At 43.5% G+C, this 22,829-nt stretch overlaps 1 protein-coding gene across 2 annotated transcripts; it reads left to right on the top strand.

Moving 5' to 3' along the window:
* The first annotated feature begins 679 nt into the window (after nt 1–679).
* On the top strand, nt 680–8,745 carry LOC119268429 (neutral ceramidase-like). 2 transcript variants are annotated; one of them, XM_037550059.1, is made up of 10 exons: nt 680–996; nt 1,744–2,166; nt 2,596–2,804; nt 3,159–3,527; nt 3,634–3,889; nt 3,973–4,243; nt 4,321–4,446; nt 6,682–6,745; nt 7,394–7,563; nt 8,012–8,745. In XM_037550059.1, exons 2-10 carry the CDS (start codon nt 1,820–1,822, stop codon nt 8,555–8,557), a joined length of 2,358 nt encoding a protein of 785 aa, XP_037405956.1. In that variant the 5' UTR covers nt 680–996; nt 1,744–1,819; the 3' UTR covers nt 8,558–8,745. The 2 variants fall into 2 exon arrangements, with proteins under 2 accessions (XP_037405956.1, XP_037405955.1); XM_037550058.1 differs by lacking the exon at nt 680–996 and adding an exon at nt 1,470–1,583.
* Nucleotides 8,746–22,829: the final 14,084 nt, after the last annotated feature.

Raw genomic sequence — 22,829 nt, 5'->3', positions numbered from 1 at the left:
CTTCTCTGAAACTTGCAAGAATTCGATATTACCTACGCTTGAAGAGGCGCCAACGAGGTAGCTCATACATGTGCTAAGATAGCTTTAGTCAGTGGATTGACTGTAGAATCTGTTGATGTAATTCATGCTTTTTTGACTGCCGTTGTGCAGTCTGATGTTGTCCGCAAAACTTTGAATAAATTGCCTTGAATGAGGGTTCTAAAAGAAATCGGCCCAGCTGTACACGTGGCCGAACCCAGGCGTCTTTGTCTTGTCCAGACCTGCCTACCAAACGGACCCAATTCATGAGACCATAAACCCGTACAAGACACCCATTAATGCCTCCTAGTCCCGAACTCCGGCTTCATTTAGTAAAGCATTCTATCGTCTGCCAAACGATGGGATGGACCATATGAGTCAGATCTACCTACCAGATCTGCCAGACGATGACAACTACAGATCGACGGATACGGATACATCTATCAGCTTCCATACAAATTTCTTCAACAATAAATTCAGGTGTGAACCGCCACACCGCCGGTAAAACCCACCCGGTCAGGTGGTCACGCGAAAAAGCGCAAAGCCGGTGGCCGGAGCCGCACTTTCCTTGAGGCCTCCCCCACCATCACCATAGTACCAGTATACCCCACCACGCATCTACCGGCCCGCCCTTTCCGAGCCGTGGCTTGGACGCCACACCCTGTCCGTCGCCGTCTTCGCCACTCCGCCCCTGTCTCCACTGCATCCTCCTACTCATTCCCGCCTGTCTCCCTCACCGCTCGTCAGATTTGATTGCCAGCGCGCTTGCCTTGGTGCTACTAGTATTAGTAAACTCCTCTTATCCAGTGAGCCACGACTACAAGGCAGTGGCACCCTGCTCTTGGAGTTCCCAATCGATCGCGTCGCGTCTCGTCTGCGCTTGGTGCTGTTTAATAAATGGCGACGGAGGCGACCAGCCAGCGCAGCAGCAGCAGCTGAAGTCGCCGGGGTTCCCAGTTGAGATTCGCCATTCGCATGGTGAGTTCGCTTGCTCGGGCCTCCTCCCCCTTCCTTCCATCCACCCAGGTCGCGTCGGTTGTTCGTTTCTTTTTTGTCTGCCGACGTGTGACTAATTGCACGCGTCTCGCTGGATCAGGCCATCAAATTGCGTAACTGTTGAGTCTAATTGGTGCGGATTTGGGGTTGATTCTGTGCTCCGGTTGGGTTGGGTTGTGATTTTGTCTTGGCGTTGAATCCTGCCAGTGCCCCAGACTGTCACACTGAAAGTGTTGCTTGTTTAGTGAGAGAGTGGCCGCAACCCGTGTCGCTTTGCTGCGGCTTTGCTTGTGGGATTTGGCTTAGTTTGGACGTTACAGGGGTTGCTTGTCTTGTGAGAGACGCGGCCTTGACGTGCGGTCGCGTTGGTTGGCAATCCCCATTCTAAGGATTCAATAGGGTGCGTGCTCGACCTGGTGATTTAGAAGCAAGTTTCGTAGGATATAATTATCCTACGATCTGCCCTACTATATCTATATGTGTGCCATGCTCTTCTATCTTCTGCCGTGACAATGTCGAGGACGAGGAATCCATGTGTCAGGCAACATAAATTTCTTCATGCTCAATAGGTCTCGTCTGCTCATAATGTATTCATGTAAAGGAGCACAGTGAAATTGTGTTGCCACTGTTTTTTTAGAAGCCCTTCGTGGACAGTTTACACCATTTCCCGTTGCATCATTATGATAGAATGTTCGGCTATTTTGTAATAGGCTCTCTTCTCTTTTGCAGTGTACGGTTAATCTGTTCTTCTCTCGAGATTTTGGACTTGCATGAGTTGATCAACAACTCCATTCCCTGGTTCCTGATGGAGGCATCATCTTGCTTGCGCTATCAAGTCCGTGGTTTTGGTTCGTTCAGGATATGGCTATGTCTTCTTTTACTTCTTGTCCTTCAGAATTGCAGCCCGGTGCTCTCCGATTCTCCATATTTGGTCGGCATGGGGAGCTATGACATAACAGGGCCCGCAGCAGATGTTAACATGATGGGATATGCAAATACTGAGCAGATTGCATCAGGGATTCACTTCAGGCTCAAGTCACGCGCGTTTATTGTTGCTGAGCCTAATGGAAAGCGTGTTGTCTTTGTGAATCTGGATGCTTGCATGGCATCACAGCTTGTGAATATAAAGGTGCTCGAAAGGCTAAAAGCAAGGTAAGAGCTCACTTCTATTGATTTTTTACTTATCAGAAAATCCTGAAATGTAAGTTTCAACTCTCTGTGTGATGTCTCTTCCTAGAGTGTGCTTAAGGTTGCCTGGTTACATCATCCGTGGCTCATTTATCTCTCTTGAAATATTAGTTCATTATGAAGCTATCTTCTTACTTGTACCCGATTTGTTTTCTTGATTATCTTAAGCCACCATTAACTGCTGATATTGTTCTGCACATTATTTAGATTATTGAACTGAGGCAGTGCCACTTTAGCCATTTCACATTGCACATACATACTGTACAAAGGCACTCAGTGACTTTATTTGAGGTCTTATACTGTAATCTGCTTGGTCTACTTCTCAATAAAACTGTAGATTCTGCCTTGCATGCTCATAAAGTTGGGTTGACTTGGCAAACCTCAATTGGGCAGGTATGGTGATCTTTATAATGAGAATAACGTGGCTATCAGTGGGATCCATACCCATGCTGGGCCTGGAGGTTATCTGCAGTATGTAGTCTATATTGTCACTTCTCTTGGGTTTGTTCGTCAGTCATTTGATGTAATTGTCGATGGGATTGAGAAAAGCATTGTTGAAGCTCATAACAACCTCCATCCTGGGAAGATCTATGTGAATAAAGGTATGAAACTATTTGCACTGTCTTGGACTAATGTGTTACCAAACTACCATTTATCTTGATCTCACACGTCTAATTAAAATACATTCGTTGCGTAGTTTTTGGAGTGTCATCCACTTTACTTTATAATGTCATTTAGTTTCAGTTTGGTATTTAAATGTTCCTTGAAGTCTAGCTACAATCTTATTTCTCGCTACTGCAGCTATATAAAATAAATGCCCCAAAGTATAATTTTGCATGTTCTATTCCCCGTATGCTGCCTGCGTTTTTCTCTCTGTATGGTCTTGTGATGCTGGCTAATCTTAGATTTAGCTGTTGCAAAGATTTCGTTATCAATCTCTGAAGCTTGATTTTCAGGTGACCTTCTTGATGCTGGTGTGAATCGCAGCCCGAGCGCGTACCTGAATAACCCTGCTGAAGAGAGAAGCAAATACAAATACAATGTTGATAAAGAAATGACCCTTGTTAAGTTTGTAGATGATGAATCGGGTCCAGTTGGAAGTTTTAATTGGTTTGCGACTCACGGAACATCAATGAGTCGCACAAATTCTTTGATAAGTGGTGATAACAAAGGAGCAGCTGCACGTTTCATGGAAGACTGGGCTGAAAAGAATGGCCTTCCAAAGCAGACAGGTGTTGCAAGTTCTGATGATCTTGGATTTTTGCACATGACATCTGTACTTCCGAGAAGAGTCTCTACAATAATACCGGAACCGGATGAGATAAGTATGTTACATGCTACATGATTCTTGCATTGTTTAGATAGTGTATTGGAATTAAACATATTAGGTTGTGCATAAACCTGATTATTTTATCCATTGCTTTTGTTCAGCTGACGACTTAATGCAATTGGCGTCATCCTACGAGGCATCGGGTGGAAGACGGTTGGAAGGTTCAAATATCACTAGACGCATTAGAAGCTCTCAAGAAAACAATGCAAAATTTGTTTCCGCGTTTTGCCAGTCAAACTGTGGAGATGTTAGTCCAAATGTCCTGGGGACGTTTTGCATAGACACCCATCTTCCTTGTGACTTCAATCACAGCACATGTAATGGGAAGAACGAACTTTGCTATGGACGAGGCCCAGGGTATTCATCATGCATAACAATTTATTAACCTTCCATACACATAAGCCACTATTAGGTATAAATGAAATTTTGCTGCCTTGCAGATATCCTAATGAGTTTGAAAGTACCCGCATAATTGGGAATAGGCAATTTCTGAAGGCTGTAGATCTCTTTAATTCAGCTTCTGAAGAAATACAAGGAAAAATTGACTATCGACACACCTACTTAGATTTCTCGCAACTCAAAGTTAGTGTTTCTACAAGTACGGGCGGCCCGCAGGTGGTGAAAACATGCCCAGCAGCCATGGGGTTTGCATTTGCTGCTGGAACCACAGATGGCCCTGGAGCTTTTGATTTCAAACAAGGAGATGACAAGGTTCAGTATATCAATTAAATGTATTCTTCAGAATTTGATGATGTGCTATTCATTGACTGCGAAGCTCGTCTTATCAGGGAAACCCTTTCTGGAGATTAGTGAGGAACTTACTAAAGACACCAGGGAAAGAGCAAGTCGAGTGCCAAGCTCCAAAACCAATATTGCTGGACACTGGTGAAATGAAGGAACCATATGATTGGGCGGTATGACTTGCTTTTTTCAGTAATCATAAGCAGGCTTGTTGCTTTGCTTCCTCTGGAACGTCTTAATTGTTATTTCACTTGATAGTTGAAACTAACGCCGCCATGATAAGGACCTATATTGCTGCTTTTTTTTCTTTTTTCGAAAAGGGGGATCTCCCTGGCCTCTGCATCAGAGCGGTGCATACGGCCATCTTATTAAAACAAACAAAAAGGTTCCAACAAGGTCTCAAAGTCTCCCAACTGAAAAAAGAGAAAAAAGCTCACACAGAGCCAAAATGGGCTACAAACACAAACTAGCCAAATAAAGGACGCCACAACCGGCTGGCTAAAGAGAGATAGGTAAACTAATTTCCTATCCTATTACATGACCGCCATCCAAACCGGTTGAAGATATCCCGAGCTACCATCTCCCAGCGGACAGATCCAGTAACCAAATGCTCACTGGCCTCCATCTGAGTGAGTAACGACCACAAACGGATCGAAGCCGTGGCTCGAAAGATAACCTGCAAAAAATGAATACGTGATGTTCTGTTAAAAACCAAATCATTTCTGCAAGTCCAGATAGTCCACAGCAAAGCGCATACTCCTACACGAATATGTCTCGCTAAGTCGGGCTCAATCCCATTAAGCCACGTCCCAAATAACGTGTTGACAGAATTCGGTGGAGTAATATTAAAAGCAATGTGGACCGTCCGCCAAAGAACTTTGGCTAGCGGGCAATCAAGAAACAGGTGCTTGATCGTCTCATCCCGATCACAGAAACTACACCTAGTAGGTCCTGTCCAATTACGCTTCGTCAGGTTGTCCTTGGTTAAAATAACTTGTTTATGGACAAACCACATAAACACTTTTATTTTCAATGGAACTTTGACAGCCCAAACATGCTTGGAGGTAGGAATGAAGCTCGAATTGATAACATCAATATACATTGATTTAACTGTGAATACTCCAGACCTAGTAAGCTTCCAGCGTAATTCATCTGGTTGTTGAGAAAGCTGAACCTCCACCAGTCTCCTAACTAGACGGAGCCATTCTTCCCAACGATTGCCCGCTAGCGACCGTCTGAACTGAATATTAAGGGGGATAGATTGAAATACCGTTGCAACGAACACCTCGCGTCGTTGAACAATGCGATATAAAGACGGGTATTGAATGGCCAAGGGTTCCTCTTCGAGCCAAGTATCCTCCCAGAAACGTGTACTAGCACCGTTGCCAATAATGAACTTTGTCCTATTAAATAAGGATTGTTTGACTTTCATCAGTCCTTTTCAGAAAGGCGAATCGGCCGGCCTGACTGTCACCTGGGACAAAGTTTTGGTTTGAAGGTACTTGCTACGAAGGATTTGCGCCCACGTGGCATCCGTCTCACTGGACAGCTTCCACAGCCACTTACTGAGAAGGCATCTGTTCTTAACTTCAAGATTCTCAATACCAAGACCCCCTTGGTCTTTCGGTCTACAGATGATATCTCATTTGGCTAGGCGGTATTTTCATTTTAGTTCATCACCCTGCCAGAAGAAACGCGATCGATAGAAGTCCAGTCTTTTCCTGACTCCAACTGGGACTTCAAAGAACGACAAGAGAAACATAGGCATACTCGTGAGCACCGAATTTATCAGAATTAATCGGCCTCCGTATGACATGAGCTTGCCCTTCCAGCAACTCAGTTTCTTTTCAAATCGGTCTTCGATGCATTTCCATTCTCTGTTTGTTAGCTTACGGTGGTGGATTGGTATACCTATGTAAGAAAAAGGTAAAGCCCCCAAATCGCACCCAAACAATTGCCTATAAGCCTCTTGTTCATCCTTGGCTCTACCAAAGCAGAACAACTCGCTCTTGCTGCTACATTGCTGCTACATCGAACCAGCACTGTATAGGCTGATATATAAGATATAGTTCCGTGTAATATATGGGAATGTCACATTCCTTACTTTTCTTCAACAATTAGATTTATTTATTTTCTCATGGGAGTTACTTAGTTCAAGAGCTTAAAGTGTAGCCATCATATATCTTCATGTTCAGTCTTCATTTGTTAACTGCAAAGCACCTGTTGTTCCTAAGCTTCACAATATTCAAATCAGAACCATGATTTCTAACTAGATTTTCCCCTGACCAGTTAACTTTGCAGCTCGCCTGCTAACTTCCAAAAAAGATGATCTCTTACTAGAAACAACTTACTGAATTGACACAATTTTTATTTGCTGGTCTTGTATTGATTTTTGTAATCTTTTGCAGCCTGCGATACTTCCCATCCAGATCATAAGAATTGGTCAGCTGGTTATCTTGTGTGTTCCTGGAGGTATATTACAATTCGTCAATCCTAGGATGTCTGTCAAGTTAGAAGTGCATGTGGTTCTTTGATCTATTGAGATATGCTATGATAATGCCATGCTCATGGTGTAAAATGTTGGTGTTACCGTTTTTTTCTCAACAGCAGCTGCATTATGCATGTCTGCATCATTTTCCCATTTTGCTTTGCTAGGCAATGAAAAGATGGCCCACTTAATGTGTATTTTGTGTCTTAAATATAACTTTACTGAATATAGTATATAGTAATTATTAGGAACTACTTAGTGGACCACAAGTCCACATCATGACAAAATGAAGAGTTTACCAATATAGCGAGCTTGCTTTACATAGCAAAGTTTTTTAGCTGTGCCAAACGCGTAGCCTTGTGGGGCAAGAGTTAGGTGGACAATTGCTTGGGATATAGAGCTAGCAAGGCAAATACTCAGCAACAATGCGCGCCAGCACTCCTAAGGCCATGTTTGGGATGTCGTTTTGCTTAGCAATACACCTGTAAACAATACACGTCTCCATCTGTCGTTTCGTTTCCAGCCGGAAATCTCTACTGACCCGGTAATTTACACCCGTAAATTAAGTACCCGTGTATTCAAATACACCCAATCCAAGTGCGCCCTAATTCTTTTGTTATGTTTTGGTACAGAATTCACGACAATGGCTGGCAGGCGGCTACGCGATGCTGTAAAAAATGTACTGATAAGTGGCAGCAATGGTGAATTTGGTACAAATATTCATGTTGTTCTTGCGGGGCTGACAAACACATATTCTCAGTATGTCACAACATTTGAAGAATACCAGATCCAAAGATACGAGGTATATCCAACAAAACAGATGTTGCACAATTTTTTTCTTTTCATAGTTATTCTTTTCTGGCATATTCTTACAGAGTTACTGGGTTTTATGGGATTAATTGATATGGCTAAATCATACATCTCTACTCAGTAGAGATGTGTTAGAATGCTGGTTATTCCCTCTTCGATTTGCTTGCAAGGCTGCACTAGAATCAAGTGTCATGATTTGAAGATGTCCTGCAATGTCAAAACTTGTTTCAGCCCCATCCATGTTTGTAGTGCAAACTAAAGAAAAATTATATCTGGTTTTTTGCTAGAAACTCCGCAATTATACCGGTTGGCTTTCATTGATGCTTTGTTGCTAAAGATCTGATGTATCTTTAACCTGAACCCATCAAACACATAAAATAGATCCACTCAGCATATGTATCAATGCATGAATAATTCATTGGCATAAACATGTTTTGCAGGGCGCGTCAACATTGTACGGTCCCCACACCTTGAGTGCATACATTCAAGAGTTTCAGAAACTTGCCACAGCTATGGTTGAAAACAAAGAGGTCCCCACAAACATCCAACCTCCTGACATGTTGGAGAAGCAAATTGGACTGCTGCCAGGTGTCATGTATGACTCTACTCCTCCTGGTGTTCACTTTGGGGATGTTAGCTCCGACGTTGCAGCAAACTCAAACTTCAGGAAAAGCAGTACTGTGAATGCTACATTCTATTCGGCCTGTCCAAGGAACGACCTTCTAACCGAGGGCACGTTCGCACTTGTTGAGAAGCTAAATGGTAACGACTGGATTCCTGTCTATGATGATGATGATTGGTCATTGCAATTCAAGTGGTCTAGGCCTTCAAAATTCAGTCCAAGAAGTTTCGCGACGCTGGAGTGGACCATTCCTGAGGATGCTGCCTCTGGTGTTTATAGGTTGAGGCATTCTGGTGCCTCTAAGCCATTGATAGGGTCAATCAAGCATTTTACGGGTACTTCTCGGGCATTTGCAGTGCGTTGAGCTATACACAATGCTTTTGATGGTATACCTGCCAGAGTTTACTTCTTGGAATGTAATCCGTTACTCCACATGATTCCCCCCTTGTATTTACGTCCCGGAGGTGTAAATTTGTAAGTGTCCGATCATACGAAACTGCTACTACTCTATATGCTTAAGTTATAAGGAAATATATAGCTTGTCTTATCCGATGGATGACGCTTTTTGTTGACGCGCAATGTAGCATCGATGGATACAATCATAATGAGCACATAACTAGGATGCACACAATCGACAATAACACATACAAAGAGTAACAATTCACGAAGCTAGGTCTAGGTGAAGAGAGGGGAAAAAACCCAAGCATAAAAACAGTGATTAATGGTATGATGGTGTACAACAGTGACCATCAACGCCAACAGTCTCATACAACACAAGTACGGTGAGAATTTTTTTCTTCTGACAGTGACGCCTCCAAAAAGCAAATCGCAACAAGCATCGTTATTGCCGGATCCAACCATCAAAGAGTTGATCTTGGGGTTTCACCTTGAAAAACGACTTCGAGCAAACTTCGAGCAATGCCTTTATCAGGGTAATGACACAAAGAACGTCACCATATACATGTATAACCAATTAGGGCCGAACCTATAATTCTCAACCCAGAGCTCAAGACCGGGCATTCGAGAAGCACCACCTAAAGACATATGACCACGGCCATAAGCCACAAAACACGAGAGGAACTTCTCTCACTCGGGCCGCTCTCGCGGGCGGCAGGGCGAAACCCTAGCTGCCGCCCGCCAGCACCACCTCCCCGCTGCCGCCGGGCGAAGCCCGGCTAGCGTCGGTGACGGTGGGGTTCCTCTTCCTCCTCCCCTGGTGTCCTGTGGCGCGAGACGCAGGTTCAAGCGAGGAGCATGGCGTTCACGCAGGGCGGCGCGGCGGTGCCCAGACGGCTGTGCGGTGGGCGCAGCGATGCGGCGGCGGCGGCTGCGTGGAAGTTGGTGGCGGGGCGTGCTGGCGCATTGGGGGCGGCGGGCAGCAAGCTCCGACGGTGGCTTCCTCAGATCCGGCGGGAGGCGACGAGGGATGCGGCGGCGTGGACTAGGGGCAGCTGCCGGCTAGGCTGGGCCGGCCCCTGGCGTGGTGGGGCTGCTTCTTCCATGGGGCGGTTCCATTGGCGGATCACGAGGGATCGCCTCGGGTGGATCCGGCTTGATCTGGCGTCGTCGATCCATCCGGCGGCGACGGCTGGGTCCAGTAGGAGCCATGGGCGGCCGACATTGTCGTGCTTAGGGGTGGCGACACTGGTGGCGTGTCTGTGGTGGTGGCGGCATGTGTGCTACTTGGGGTCCGGCCGGGCCTTCTTCCCGGCTTGGGCGATGGCGTGCGGCGCGGGCGGACAGTCCGTGGGTTCTTCCTTGGTCGTGGTCCTCTCAGACTTCTTCGACGGACGCGCGGCCGTCGGTGACCTCTTGTCGGTCTGTGCTAGTGGTCGTGGTGGGGCAAAGCAGGGTGCTTCGGGTGGGAAGGCCGGTAGGAGGGAAGGGGGCTTCAACGAGGTCAAGTCGCCCATCGCTGGCACAGGGGTGCCGGTCGTGGCCGTGTGTCGCTCCTCCCTTCCCGCTTCGCCAACTTGGTGCGTTTGTTGCTGACTCGGTGTTTTCTGAGGCAGGATGGTCATTGTAGTTTCCAACGGCGATTGGGGTTAGCATTGTCCAATGCTTGCTCATTTGATGTTTCCAGGACGGTTTGGATGAAGGGCGGCGGCCCTGGAAGTGGGTGGCGTGTTGATCTTGGGTAGATTGCGCGACTCGGGTGCGCGCGGGCATACATGGCCGCTCGGGTGGCATGGATGCGAGCGGTTGGCGGAGTTGGGATGCGTCGGAGGGATCACTGCACCGAGGTACATCACTTACCCAGTCCATGTATTGGCCGAGGGTGGCGGTGTCCGTGGACGTCGTTTCTGTTGGGTAACGTAGCATGCAATTTCAAAAAAAAATCTACGCTCACGCAAGATCTATCTAGGAGATGCATAGCAACAAGAAGGGGACAGTGTGTCCACGTACCCTCGTAGAGCGAAAGCGGAAGCGTTTGACAACGCGGTTGATGCAGTCGAATTTCTTCTCGTTCCGACCGATCAAGCACCGAACGTACGTCACCTCCCAGTTCCGCACGTTCAGTTCGATGACACCCCTCGAACTCTTGATCCAGCAACGTGTCGAGGGAGAGTTTCATCAGCACGACAGCGTGGTGACGGTGATGGTGAAGTGATCCGCGCAGGGCTTCGCCTAAGCACTACGAAGATATGACTCGAGGTGTAATCTGTGGAGGAAGGCGCTACACACGGCTAACAGTTGTTGTTGTTGTGTGTTCTAGGCGCCTCCCCCCTCATATATATATAGGTGGGAGGGAGAGGGAGCAGCCAAGGGGGCGCCCAAGTAGGAGGAATCCTACTTGGGGCGCTAGTGCAATTCCCCCCCCCCCTTACCATATCTTCCGGAGGGGGAAGGAAGGAGGAGGGAGGAGGGAAGGAAGGAGGAGGCCGGATCCCTCCCCTTCCTTTCTCTCTTCTCCTCTTTCCTTCCCCTCATATTCCGGCCTACATGGGGCGCACCAGCCCCTTAGGGGATGGTCTGTCCCCTCTTGGCCCATTAGGCCCATGTAGTTGCCGGGTGGATGCCCGAAACCCCTCCGGTGACCTGATATGTACCTGATACCCCCAGAACACTTCCGGTGTCCGAATATCATCGTCTTATATATCAATCTTTACCTCTCGATCATTTCAAGACTCCTCGTCATGTCCGTGATCTCACCCGGGACCCCGAACAACATTCGGTCACCAAATCACATAACTCATATGATACAAAACCGTCATCGAACGTTAAGCGTGCGGACCCTACGGGTCCGAGAACTATGTAGACATGACCGAGACACCTCTCCGGTCAATAACCAACAGCGGAACTTGGATGCTCATATTGGTTCCTACATATTCTACAAAGATATTTATCGGCCGTACCGTAATGACAACATACATAATTCCCTTTGTCATCGGTATGTTACTTGCCCGAGATTCGATCGTCGGTATCTACATACCTAGTTCAATCTCGTTACCGGCAAGTCTGTTTACTCGTTCCGTAATACATCATCCTGCAACTAACTCATTAGTCACATTGCTTGCAAGGCTTATTATGATGTGTATTACCGAGAGGTCCCAGAGATACCTCTCCGATACTCGGAGTGACAAATCCCAATCTCAATCTATGCCAACCCAACAAACACCTTTGGAGATACCTGTAGAGCATCTTTATAATCAACCAGTTACGTTGTGACGTTTGATAGCACACAAGGTATTCCTCCGGTATCCGGGAGTTGCATAATCTCATAGTCAAAGGAATATGTATTTGACATGAAGCAAGCAATAGCAATAAAACTGAACGATCAACATGCTAAGCTAATGGATGGGTCTTGTCCATCACATCATTCTCCTAATGATGTGATCCCGTTCATCAAATGACAACACATGTCTATGGTTAGGAAACTTAACCATCTTTGATTAACGAGCTAGTCTAGTAGAGGCTTACTAGGAACATGGTGTTTAGTCTATGTATCCACACATGTATCAAGTTTCCGGTTAATACAATTCTAGCATGAATAATAAACATTTATCACGATATAAGGAAATATAAAATAACAACTTTATTATTGCCTCTAGGGCATATTTCCTTCAGTCTCCCACTTGCACAAGAGTCAATAATCTAGATTACATTGTAATGATTCTAACACCCATGGAGTCTTGGTGCTGACCATGTTTTGCTCGTGGAAGAGGCTTAGTCAACGGGTCTGCGACATCCAGATCCATATGTATTTTGCAAATCTCCATGTCTCCCTCCTTGACTTGATCACAGATGGAGTTGAAGCGTCTCTTGACGTGTTTGGTTCTTTTGCGAAATCCGGATTCCTTCGCCAAGGCAATTGCTCCAGTATTGTCAAAAAAAGATTTTCATTGGACCCGATGCACTAGGTATTACACCTAGATCGGATATGAACTCCTTCATCCAGAGTCCTTCATTCGTTGCTTCCAAAGTAGCTATGTACTCCGCTTCACACATAGATCCCGCCACGACGCTTTGCTTGGAACTGCACCAACTGACAGCTCCGCCATTCAATATAAATACGTATCCGGTTTGTGACTTAGAGTCATCCGGATTAGTGTCAAAGCTAGCATCGACGTAACCATTTACGATGATCTCTTTGTCACCTCCATAAATGAGAAACATGTCCTTAGTCCTTTTCAGGTACTTTAGGATGTTCTTGAACGATGTCCAGGATCCACTTCTGGATTACTTTGGTACCTCCCTGCTAGACTTATAGCAAGGCACACATCAGGTATGGTACACATCATAGCATACATGATAGAACCTATGGCTAAGGCATAGGGAATGACTTTCATTTTCTCTCTATCTTCTGTAGTGGTCGGGCATTGAGTCTGACTCAACTTCACACCTTGTAATATAGACAAGAACCCTTTCTTTGACTGGTCCATTTTGAACTTCTTCAAAACTTTATCAAGGTATGTGCTTTGTGAAAATCCAATTAAGTGCTGTGATCTATCTCTATAGATCTTGATGCCCAATATATAAGCAGCTTCACCGAGGTCTTTCATTGAAATTTTTTATTCATGTATCCTTTTATGCTACCCAGAAATTCTATATAATTTCCAATCAATAATATGTCATCCACATATAATATTAGAAATGCTACAGAGCTCCCACTCACTTTCTTGTAAATACATGCCTCTCCAAAAGTCTGTATAAAACCATATGCTTGGATCACATTATCAAAGCGTATATTCCAACTCCGAGATGCTTGCACCAGTCCATAGATGGACCTTGGAGCTTGCACACTTTGTTAGCACCTTTAGGATCGATGAAACCTTCTGGTTGCATCATATACAACTCTTCTTTAAGAAATCCATTAAGGAATGCAGTTTTGACGTCCATTTGCCAGATTTCATAATCATAAAATGTGGCAATTGCTAACACGATTTGGACAGACTTAAGCATCTCTACGGGTGAGAAGGTCTCATCATAGTCAACTCCTTGAACTTGTCGAAAACCTTTTGCGACAAGTCGAGCTTTGTAGATAGTAACATTACCATCAGCGTCAGTCTTCTTCTTGAAGATCCATTTATTCTCTATGGCTCGCCGATCATCGGGCAAGTCAACCAAAGTCCACACTTTGTTCTCATACATGGATCATATCTCAGATTTCATGGCCTCAAGCCATTTATCGGAATCTGGGCTCATCATCGCTTCCTCATAGTTCGTAGGTTAGTTATGGTCTAGTAACATGACTTCCAGAAAAGGATTACCGTACCACTCTGGTGCGGAGCGTGCTCTGGTTGACCTACGAGGTTCAGTAGTAACTTGATCTGAAGTTTCACGATCATTATCATTAGCTTCCTCCCTAGTTGGTGTAGGCATCACGGGAACGGTTTTCTGTGGTGAGCTACTTTCCAATTCGAGAGAAGATACAATTACCTCATCAAGTTCTACTTTCCTCCCACTCACTTCTTTCGAGAGAAACTCCTTCTCTAGAAAGGATCCATTCTTAGCAACAAAGATCTTGCCTTCGGATCTATGATAAAAGGTGTACCCAACAATTTCTTTTGGGTATCCTACGAAGACGCACTTCTTCAATTTGGGTTCGAGCTTATCAGGCTGAAGCTTTTTCACATAAGCATCGCAACCCCAAACTTTAAGAAACGACAGCTTAGTTTTCTTGCCAAACCACAGTTAATACGGTGTCGTCTCAACGGATTTAGACGGTGCCCTATTTAAAGTGAATGCAACTGTCCCTAATGCATAACCCCAAAATGATAGTGGTAAATCGGTAAGAGACATCATAGATCGCACCATATCTAATAAAGTACGGTTACGACATTCGGACACACCATTATGCTGTGGTGTTCCAGGTGGCGTGAGTTGTGAAACTATTCGACATTATTTTAAATGAAAGCCAAACTCGTAACTCAAATATTCGCCTTTCCAATCAGATCGTAGAAACTTTATTTTCTTGCTACGATGATTCTCCACTTCACTCTGGAATTCTTTGAACTTTTCAAATGTTTCAGACTTGTGTTTCATTACACTACAGAAAAATACACTTCCGTGATGATACGTGTTTGTCACGGTAGGTCACCTTTTCTGTCATTTATGTACATCCATGACGATTTTATGACAGAATCAAGATAATGATACATGTGCTGTTGTAGAAGTGTTCCATGACAATACCAAAATTATCATCACAGAAGTGTTCACTTCCATGACGATAAATGACATGTCATGGAAGTGCTTTCATCAAGGGTAACCGACACTTGGCATCCACCGTAACGGGTCGCCGTTAAGCTATCGGGTCCGGTTTGGATCTGATAACCCGTTAACAGCCCGGACCAATGGGGATTTTCCATGTGTAAAATTCTCATTGGCCTGAGGAAACACGTGTCAGCTCGTCATTGGGTCAGATAGGCCCCTATGATATGTCGACACGTGCGACAGCCCACCACTGAACCATTTAGCTTACAAAGCCCGGCCTATTTGACTTGGTCAAAAGTTAGCGGGCCGACCCATGAAAAGCCTATTAACAGTTTGTTCACAAATAGCCCATTTTATGGCCCGATAACTCACGGCCCATTAGGGACTTCCCGAAATTGGCCCAACAATGTCATGTGGGCCATCGAATATAACACCAGCCCGTTTCACTTTCGGCCCATGTTTGGCCCACGACGTCTTTCAGCCCATATGAGGCCTTTCGTAACTTTAGGCCCTTTAGTGGCCCACGGTGACTCTAGCCCATAATGAACGGTAGATTTCTTTGTACCCATTAACGGCCCATGAATCACATGGGCCATTTCCAGCCTGTATTAGCTTTCGGCCTACTGACGGCCCATACGTTCTTGGGCTCCTTTTCGGCCCTCGATTACTTCCGGCCCATTACTGGCATGTTCCCGTAATGGGCCAAATTCGGCCCGTGGCAAGAATCAGCCCATTTGTGGCCTGTTATCCCGTTGCGCCAGTTCCAGCCCATCCTATATTCTGGCCCATTAACGACCCGTCATGCCTATGACAGAATTAAGCCTTCGCTGTCCTCTGGCCTATTAACGGCTCGTTACCGTGCTAGGCCAATACCAATTACGCCCGTTTAGGGCCCATGTGGACCCATTTATCCGACGGCCCGAGGCCCACCGATTCCACAGCCCGTTGGAGGCCCATTTATCCGATGGCCCATAGGAGGCCCATGGATCGTACGGCCTGTAGCAGGGTCAAGGTTACCACAGTCCGTATATGGCCCATGGTTGTTGCGGCCACTAGCAAACCAGGGAAAAATAAGACTAGGAAATAAATAAGCCTGAAACTAACCCTAGGCTATCAAGACAATTGCACAGATTACATCCACTAGGCATCAAAGATCCCACTAGTGCAAATATAGGGAACATCATACACTATACAAAAATGGTTGATGTTTTCTTCAGCCGGTGGCTGCACATTAAGAACAAATTTTGTATCGCAACAAAACAAATTACAACCATAAAACAAAAGGAAGGTTGGCATAAAAGTTAATAGTCTGGCAGATAAATGCACCACCAGAAGTTCACAAGCTTAGTTCATTTGACCTGACTATTACGTTTTCATGCTGTATTATCCGATGGAGCACCCTTCGCCTTCATTTCTCCTAGGCTCCTGAATAACATAACAAATGTGTGATAGTCTGGTTTCAAAACCATGCGTAGACATCGAATAATGTATGTCCTTGTTTCATAAAGGGTCTCTGTTAGGGAATGGACTTGTGTCTGGAACTCATATATAACATTATTTTGAGCTTGCATATCTTGATCATGAGGCAGTTTGGACGAGATTGCCTTAACAACCAACCTAGTATTACGCAGGAACATGCTTTTGGCACTGTTAGTGGACAGGTACTGACCCACTGCAGCAAGAGGTGACATTGCAGTTATAGTTGCCTCGTCATCTTCAGAAGGTGGCGGTTCCACCATTTTTTCCATAGCTTGCTGAAAGTTGAGTTTTTTTTACATTAGTAGTACGAGAACAGAAGATATTAAGGAGGCAGCAAAACCAAACAAAATAGCTTTGGTCTATATACAGAACTTATTCTGGTGATACCATGTAAAATACTAGTTGTATTTTACTGCAAAGTACATAATAAAACTAGGTTCCAAACATATGACCATGTACCATGGCTAATGTATTGTCTATTTATTCACATTTTATTGACAGCTAAGGATAAAGAGACAAAGTTTATAATATGGTAAGCATAGTATGGCATCATTCATATCACAAAACAACTGAGAATAGACAAATAGGCAATTGTAACGTTGTGTGGGCAAGTCCAGCACGGAACTAGATTACAGATCAAGATCAAAGGAACATCACTCCTCTCTTTTAAACCTTGTAAGGTGCAATGATACGCTAAGAAAATTGTGTATAAAATTGAAAAGAGTAATAGACATTGGCTGCAAACCATGCAGTTCAATGCACAAGTCAGAGTAAGTAGTAGTTAAAAGGCATGAGGATTAAGGACATACAACATCGGCTTTGACTGGTGTAGTCATGCCCTTCATCTTGCTGGTGTGACAGTCCTTGAAGATTTCCACAGCATTTGGTTAAGGTACTTTTTGGCCCTTGCCTGCTTTCCTTTGCATTTGGAACAAGTCAATATAGATCTGATAATATGGTACAGCAAAAAGAGTGAAACAATAGCTAATTAAAAGAGCCTCGTAGTGTGCAATATAGCTACGAGATCCTGTCGTCTGTTGAAATTTCACTTTCTTACGGGTGGCCTTGTTCTTTGAATAGTTCACCTACAAGAAGATAGATTTTTGAGGCACATGCATAAATATGACTTCAACATGTGATCTGATCACATATATATAATGTACCTGATACTTTGGATCAGACCAATGTTTAACGAGGCCTCTCCAGTCTTCATCCGATATATTTTCCACTAGAGATGTTTGGGCAAGTTCACTATTAGCCTTGCCTTCAATGTGAGTTTTCCTCAAGTTATACCGATACTGTTGTAGAGCAGACTTGAAAACATGGGTGCAAGCTTGTCTGGTTGCATCATCTTGGCTATCCAACTTGAACCTCATCTGTTGAAAATTATGGGAGTCTCATTATCAGCAACCTAGAAAGTATGGGAGAGAGCAAGACGATATTACTAGTTTCCATACATAACCATACTTACAGATAAATGGCCGAGGAAGGTGTTGAACTGGGTTTCGTCTTTGTTATTCCTATACCGTATCCATGTTGGGAGGATACGTACATGACACCTAACGGCAACCGCTGTCTCTGATACTAACTTGGCTGACTCTGTAGCATCACGTGGCCTTTTTAAACCTGCCTCAAAACGGATCTCCATTCTTCCTCCTCTAGATTTAGTTAACCTATCGAGCATTATCCTTGATGTTTGTTTCCTCTTGCGCCTAGGTTCTAGTCCAACAACGAACATAGGAAGTGTTAGTGTACATCAAACTGTGAGACTACATATAAAGAAGCATGCAACTATAACTTGACTCCAGCAGCTACCTTCTTGTTGTTGAAGCTCACAAAGTTCATCTGATCTTGCCAACTCGTCTTGTGTCAAGAGTGCTTCGGAAGTAGTGTCAGGTGGCAAGGGAGCTTGGTAACATGCTGCTAGCCGAGTTGACAAACGAGTAACTCGTGCAACTGGTGGTACTATGGAAGGTGTTGCAACAACTAGGGCTGTCTCTGCTTGTTTGGTGGCAGCTATTTGTATCTGTTTGGCTTGTTCTAAAGATCCTGTAGCACGGGATACCCCATTTGTACAATTTCCGCTGGACTTTGACCTTCTATTGCACCATCAGTACCAGCAGAATCTGCAGGGTTCTTACGCTTCACTTTCTGTGTGTCCTTAGTACTAACACCATCCCCTGTCATTCTGTGCCCCTTCCACTTTCTCTGTGCCATGTTAAGTCAAGCCAACAAGAAAAAGGAATAACAATTTAGTTCTTCAGAACAAATTGATGCGTGATACAGACGAACTGAACTTTGATGTTAGACAACCACATGATAGGAGGATGTAATATGTATGAAAAACAGGACGACATGAGATAACCAGAACTATGATGTGTAAACTAAGCAAAAGACATTTCACTAAATTAGAAGCAATGCAATGGAAGGTAGACACCATATGAAAGATGCTACAAATATCGCTCTGCCAAGTTAACAATGTCTCGTCGTAACTAGCGTTTAAACAAATGTGAAGCAGTACAAGAAATAAATCATATGCAAGATGCAAACAACATCACACTACCAAGTTAAAGGTCTCTCGTCATTAGTGCCATTGCATATTCATAGCTTATGATGTGTAAACTAAGGAGAAGACATTTCAACAAATTAGAAGCAATGAAAGCTAGACACCATATGAAAGATGCAACGAATATCACTCTACCAAGTTAAAACTGTCTCGTCATAAGTGCCATTTCAACAAATTAGAAGTAGTACAAGCTAGAAAAGAATGCGAGATATAACCTATATCACACTACCAAGTCAAACGTGTCTTATGATAAGTGATTGTTGCAGGTTACACAATAGTAGTACTTTGATGTAAGAACATGGTGTGATAGACATATACTGTATGTTCTAGAAACAGGAACACGTGTCTTATTCACAAGTATAATGTGTAAAGTAAGTAGATGGAATTCCGCAAAATTAGAAGCAATACAAGTTAGAAATCATACATAACATGCAACCACATATAACAATGCCAAGTTAGAGGGAGCACCTGTGATGGTGCACTAGGGGAGACGTGCTCATCATCAACACAGCTACGTTGAGTGTCTATGCATGTGTTGTCTTGCAAATCATCTTGGGGGGTTGGAGGAGTAGAATCTATAGAGGCCCTCCGTTTGGAAGGAGCACCTTTATCCGCTACCTTGCAAACTTCCTTCCGCTTTATTGATTTTGAATTGTCAAGTAAAACCGACAAGAAAAAGCAATAAAATTCACTCGTCAGAACTAATTCGTGCATGATACTGACAATCACTACTTTGATGTAAGGCAAACACATGATACAAGGATGGAATATGTACTAAAAATAGGACGGCATGGCATATTCACAACTGTTTGTGTAAAGTAATCAGAAGCCATTTCAACAAATAAGAAGCAATGCAAGCTAGACAGCGTATGCAACATGCAAGACAATATCACATTGCCAAGCTAGAGAAAGCACCTGGGATGCCGGTTTCGCCGGAAGACCGCCATCAGTCCCTGCCTTATTTTTTTCCTTGCTACTTCTTAGTTTTATTGCCTTGTCAATTCAAACCCACAAGAAAAATGAATAAAAATCTGCTTTTCACAACTCATTGATGCAGGATGCCGACGAGCACTACTTTAATGTAAGGCGACCGCATGATAGGACGATTGAATGTGTAACAAAGAAGGACAACATTGCATATTCACAACTATGATGTGTAAACTAAGGAGAAGGCATTTCAACATATTAGAAGCAATGGAAGTTAGACACCATATGAAAGATGCAACGAATATCACTCTACCAAGTTAAAATTGTCTCATCATAAGTGCCATTTCAACAAATTAGAAGTAGTACAAGCTAGAAAAGAATGCAAGATGTAACCTATATCACACTCCCAAGTCAAACGTGTCTTATGATAAGTGATTGTTGCAGGTTAAACCATAGTTGTCAGAATCATGATTTTTAATCGGATCGGAGCCCCGATGGCAGGATCGCAAATCGTAGAATCTTCACTATGAGGATCTTAAAAATGTAGATTCTATGAACCAAAATCGTAGAATCAGAGGGGTTACTTTGGATCGTAAAGTCGTGGAATCGTACAACAGAATTGTGATTCTGAAAACCTTGGGCTACACAACAGTAGTACTTTGATGTAAGAACATGGTGTGATAGATAGATATTGTATGTTCTAGAAACAGGAACATGTGTCTTATTCACAAGTATAATGTGTCAAGTAAGCAGATGGAATTCAACAAAATTAGAAGCAATACAAGCTAGACATCATACATAACATGCAACCACATATAACAGTGCCAAGTTAGAGGGAGCACCTGTGATGGTGCACTAGGGGAGACGTGTTCATCATCAACACAACTACGTTGAGTGTCTATGCATGTGTTGTCTTGCAAATCATCTTGGTGGTTGGAGGAGTAGAATCTGTAGAGGCCCTCCGTTTGGAAGGGGCACCTTTATCCGCTGTCTTGCAAACTTCCTTCCGCTTTATTGGTTTTGAATTGTAACGTAAAACCGACAATAAAAAGCAATAAAATTCACTCTTTAGAACTCATTCGTGCATGATACTGTCAATCACTACTTTGATGTAAGGCAAACACATGATACCAGGATGGAATGTGTACGAAAAACAGGACGACATGGCGTATTCACAACTGTTTGTGTAAACTAAGCAAAAGCCATTTCAACAAATAAGAAGCAATGCAAGCTAGACACCGTATGCAACATGCAAGACAATATCACACTGACAAGCTAGAGAAAGCACCTCGGATGCCTGTGTCGCCGGAAAACCGCCATCAGTCCCTGCCTTATTTTTTTCCTTCCTGCTTCTTAGTTTTATTGCCTTGTCAATTCAAACCCACAAGAAAAATGAATAAAAATCCGCTTTTCAGAACTCATTGATGCAGGATGCTGACGAGCACTACTTTAATGTAAGGCGACCACATGATAGGATGATTGAATGTGTAACAAACAAGGACATCATTGCATATTCACATCTATGATGTCTAAACTAAGGAGAAGGCATTTCAACAAATTAGAAGCAATGAAAGCTAGATACCATATGAAAGATGCAACAAATATCACTCTACCAAGTTAAAACTATCTTGTCATAAGTGCCATTTCAACAAATTAGAAGTAGTACAAGCTAGAAAAGAATGCGAGATTTAACCTATATCACACTCCCAAGTCAAACATGTATTATCATAAGTGATTGTTGCAGGTTACACAACAGTAGTACTTTGATGTAAGAACATGGTGTGATAGACATATATTGTATGTTCTAGAAACAGGAACACGTGTATTATTCACAAGTATAATGTGTAAAGTAAGAAGATGGAATTCAACAAAATTAGAAGCAATACAAGCTAGACATCATACATAACATGCAAAAACATATAATAGTGCCAAGTTAGAGGGAGCACCCGCGATGGTGCACTAGGGAGACGTGCTCATCATCAACAAAACTACATTGAGTGTCTATGCATGTGTTGTCTTACAAATCATCTATGGGGTTGGAAGAGTAGAATCTGTAGAGGCCATCCGTTTGGAAGGAGCACCTTTATCCGCTGCCTTGCTAACTTCCTTCCGCTTTATTGATTTCGAATTGTCAATTAAAACCGACAAGAAAAAGCAATAAAATTCACTCTTTAGAACTCATTAGTGCATGATACTGACAATCACTACTTTGATGTAAGGCAAACACATGATACCGGGATGGAATATGTACGAAAAACATGACGGCCTAGCATATTCACAACTGTTTGTGTAAACTAAGCAAAAGCCATTTCAACAAATAAGAATCAAAGCAAGCTAGACACTGTATGCAACATGCAAGACAATATCACACCAAGTTAGAGAAAGCACCTGGGATGCCGGTTTCGCCGGAAGACCTCCATCAGTCCCTACATTATTTTTTCCTTCCTGCTTGTTAGTTTTATTGCCTTGTCAATTCAAACCCACAATAAAAATGGATAAAAATCCGCTTTTCAGAACTCATTGATGCAGGATGCTGACGAGCACTACTTTAATGTAAGGCGACCGCATGATAGGACGATTGAATGTGTAACAAAAAAGGACAGCATTGCATATTCACAGCTATGATGTGTAAACTAAGGAGAAGGCATTTGAACAAATTAGAAGCAATGAAAGCTAGACACCATATGAAAGATGCAATGAATATCACTCTACCAAGTTAAAATTGTCTCGTCATAAGTGCCATTTCAACAAATTAGAAGTAGTACAAGCTAAAAAAGAATGCGAGATGTAACTTATATCATACTCCCAAGTCAAACGTGTCTTATGATTAGTGATTTTTGCAGGTTACACAACAGTAGTAGTTTGATGTAAGAACATGGTGTGATAGACATATATCGTATGTTCTAGAAACAGGAACACGTGTCTTATTCACAAGTATAATGTGTAAAGTAAGCAGATGGAATTCAACAAAATTAGAAGCAATACAAGCTAGACATCATACATAACATGC

The sequence above is a fragment of the Triticum dicoccoides genome, chromosome 3A (assembly GCF_002162155.2).
Source record: "Triticum dicoccoides isolate Atlit2015 ecotype Zavitan chromosome 3A, WEW_v2.0, whole genome shotgun sequence".
NCBI lineage: Eukaryota > Viridiplantae > Streptophyta > Magnoliopsida > Poales > Poaceae > Triticum > Triticum dicoccoides.
The sequence above is the reverse complement of the archived record's forward strand: the minus strand, read 5'-3'. Positions and strand labels throughout refer to the sequence as shown.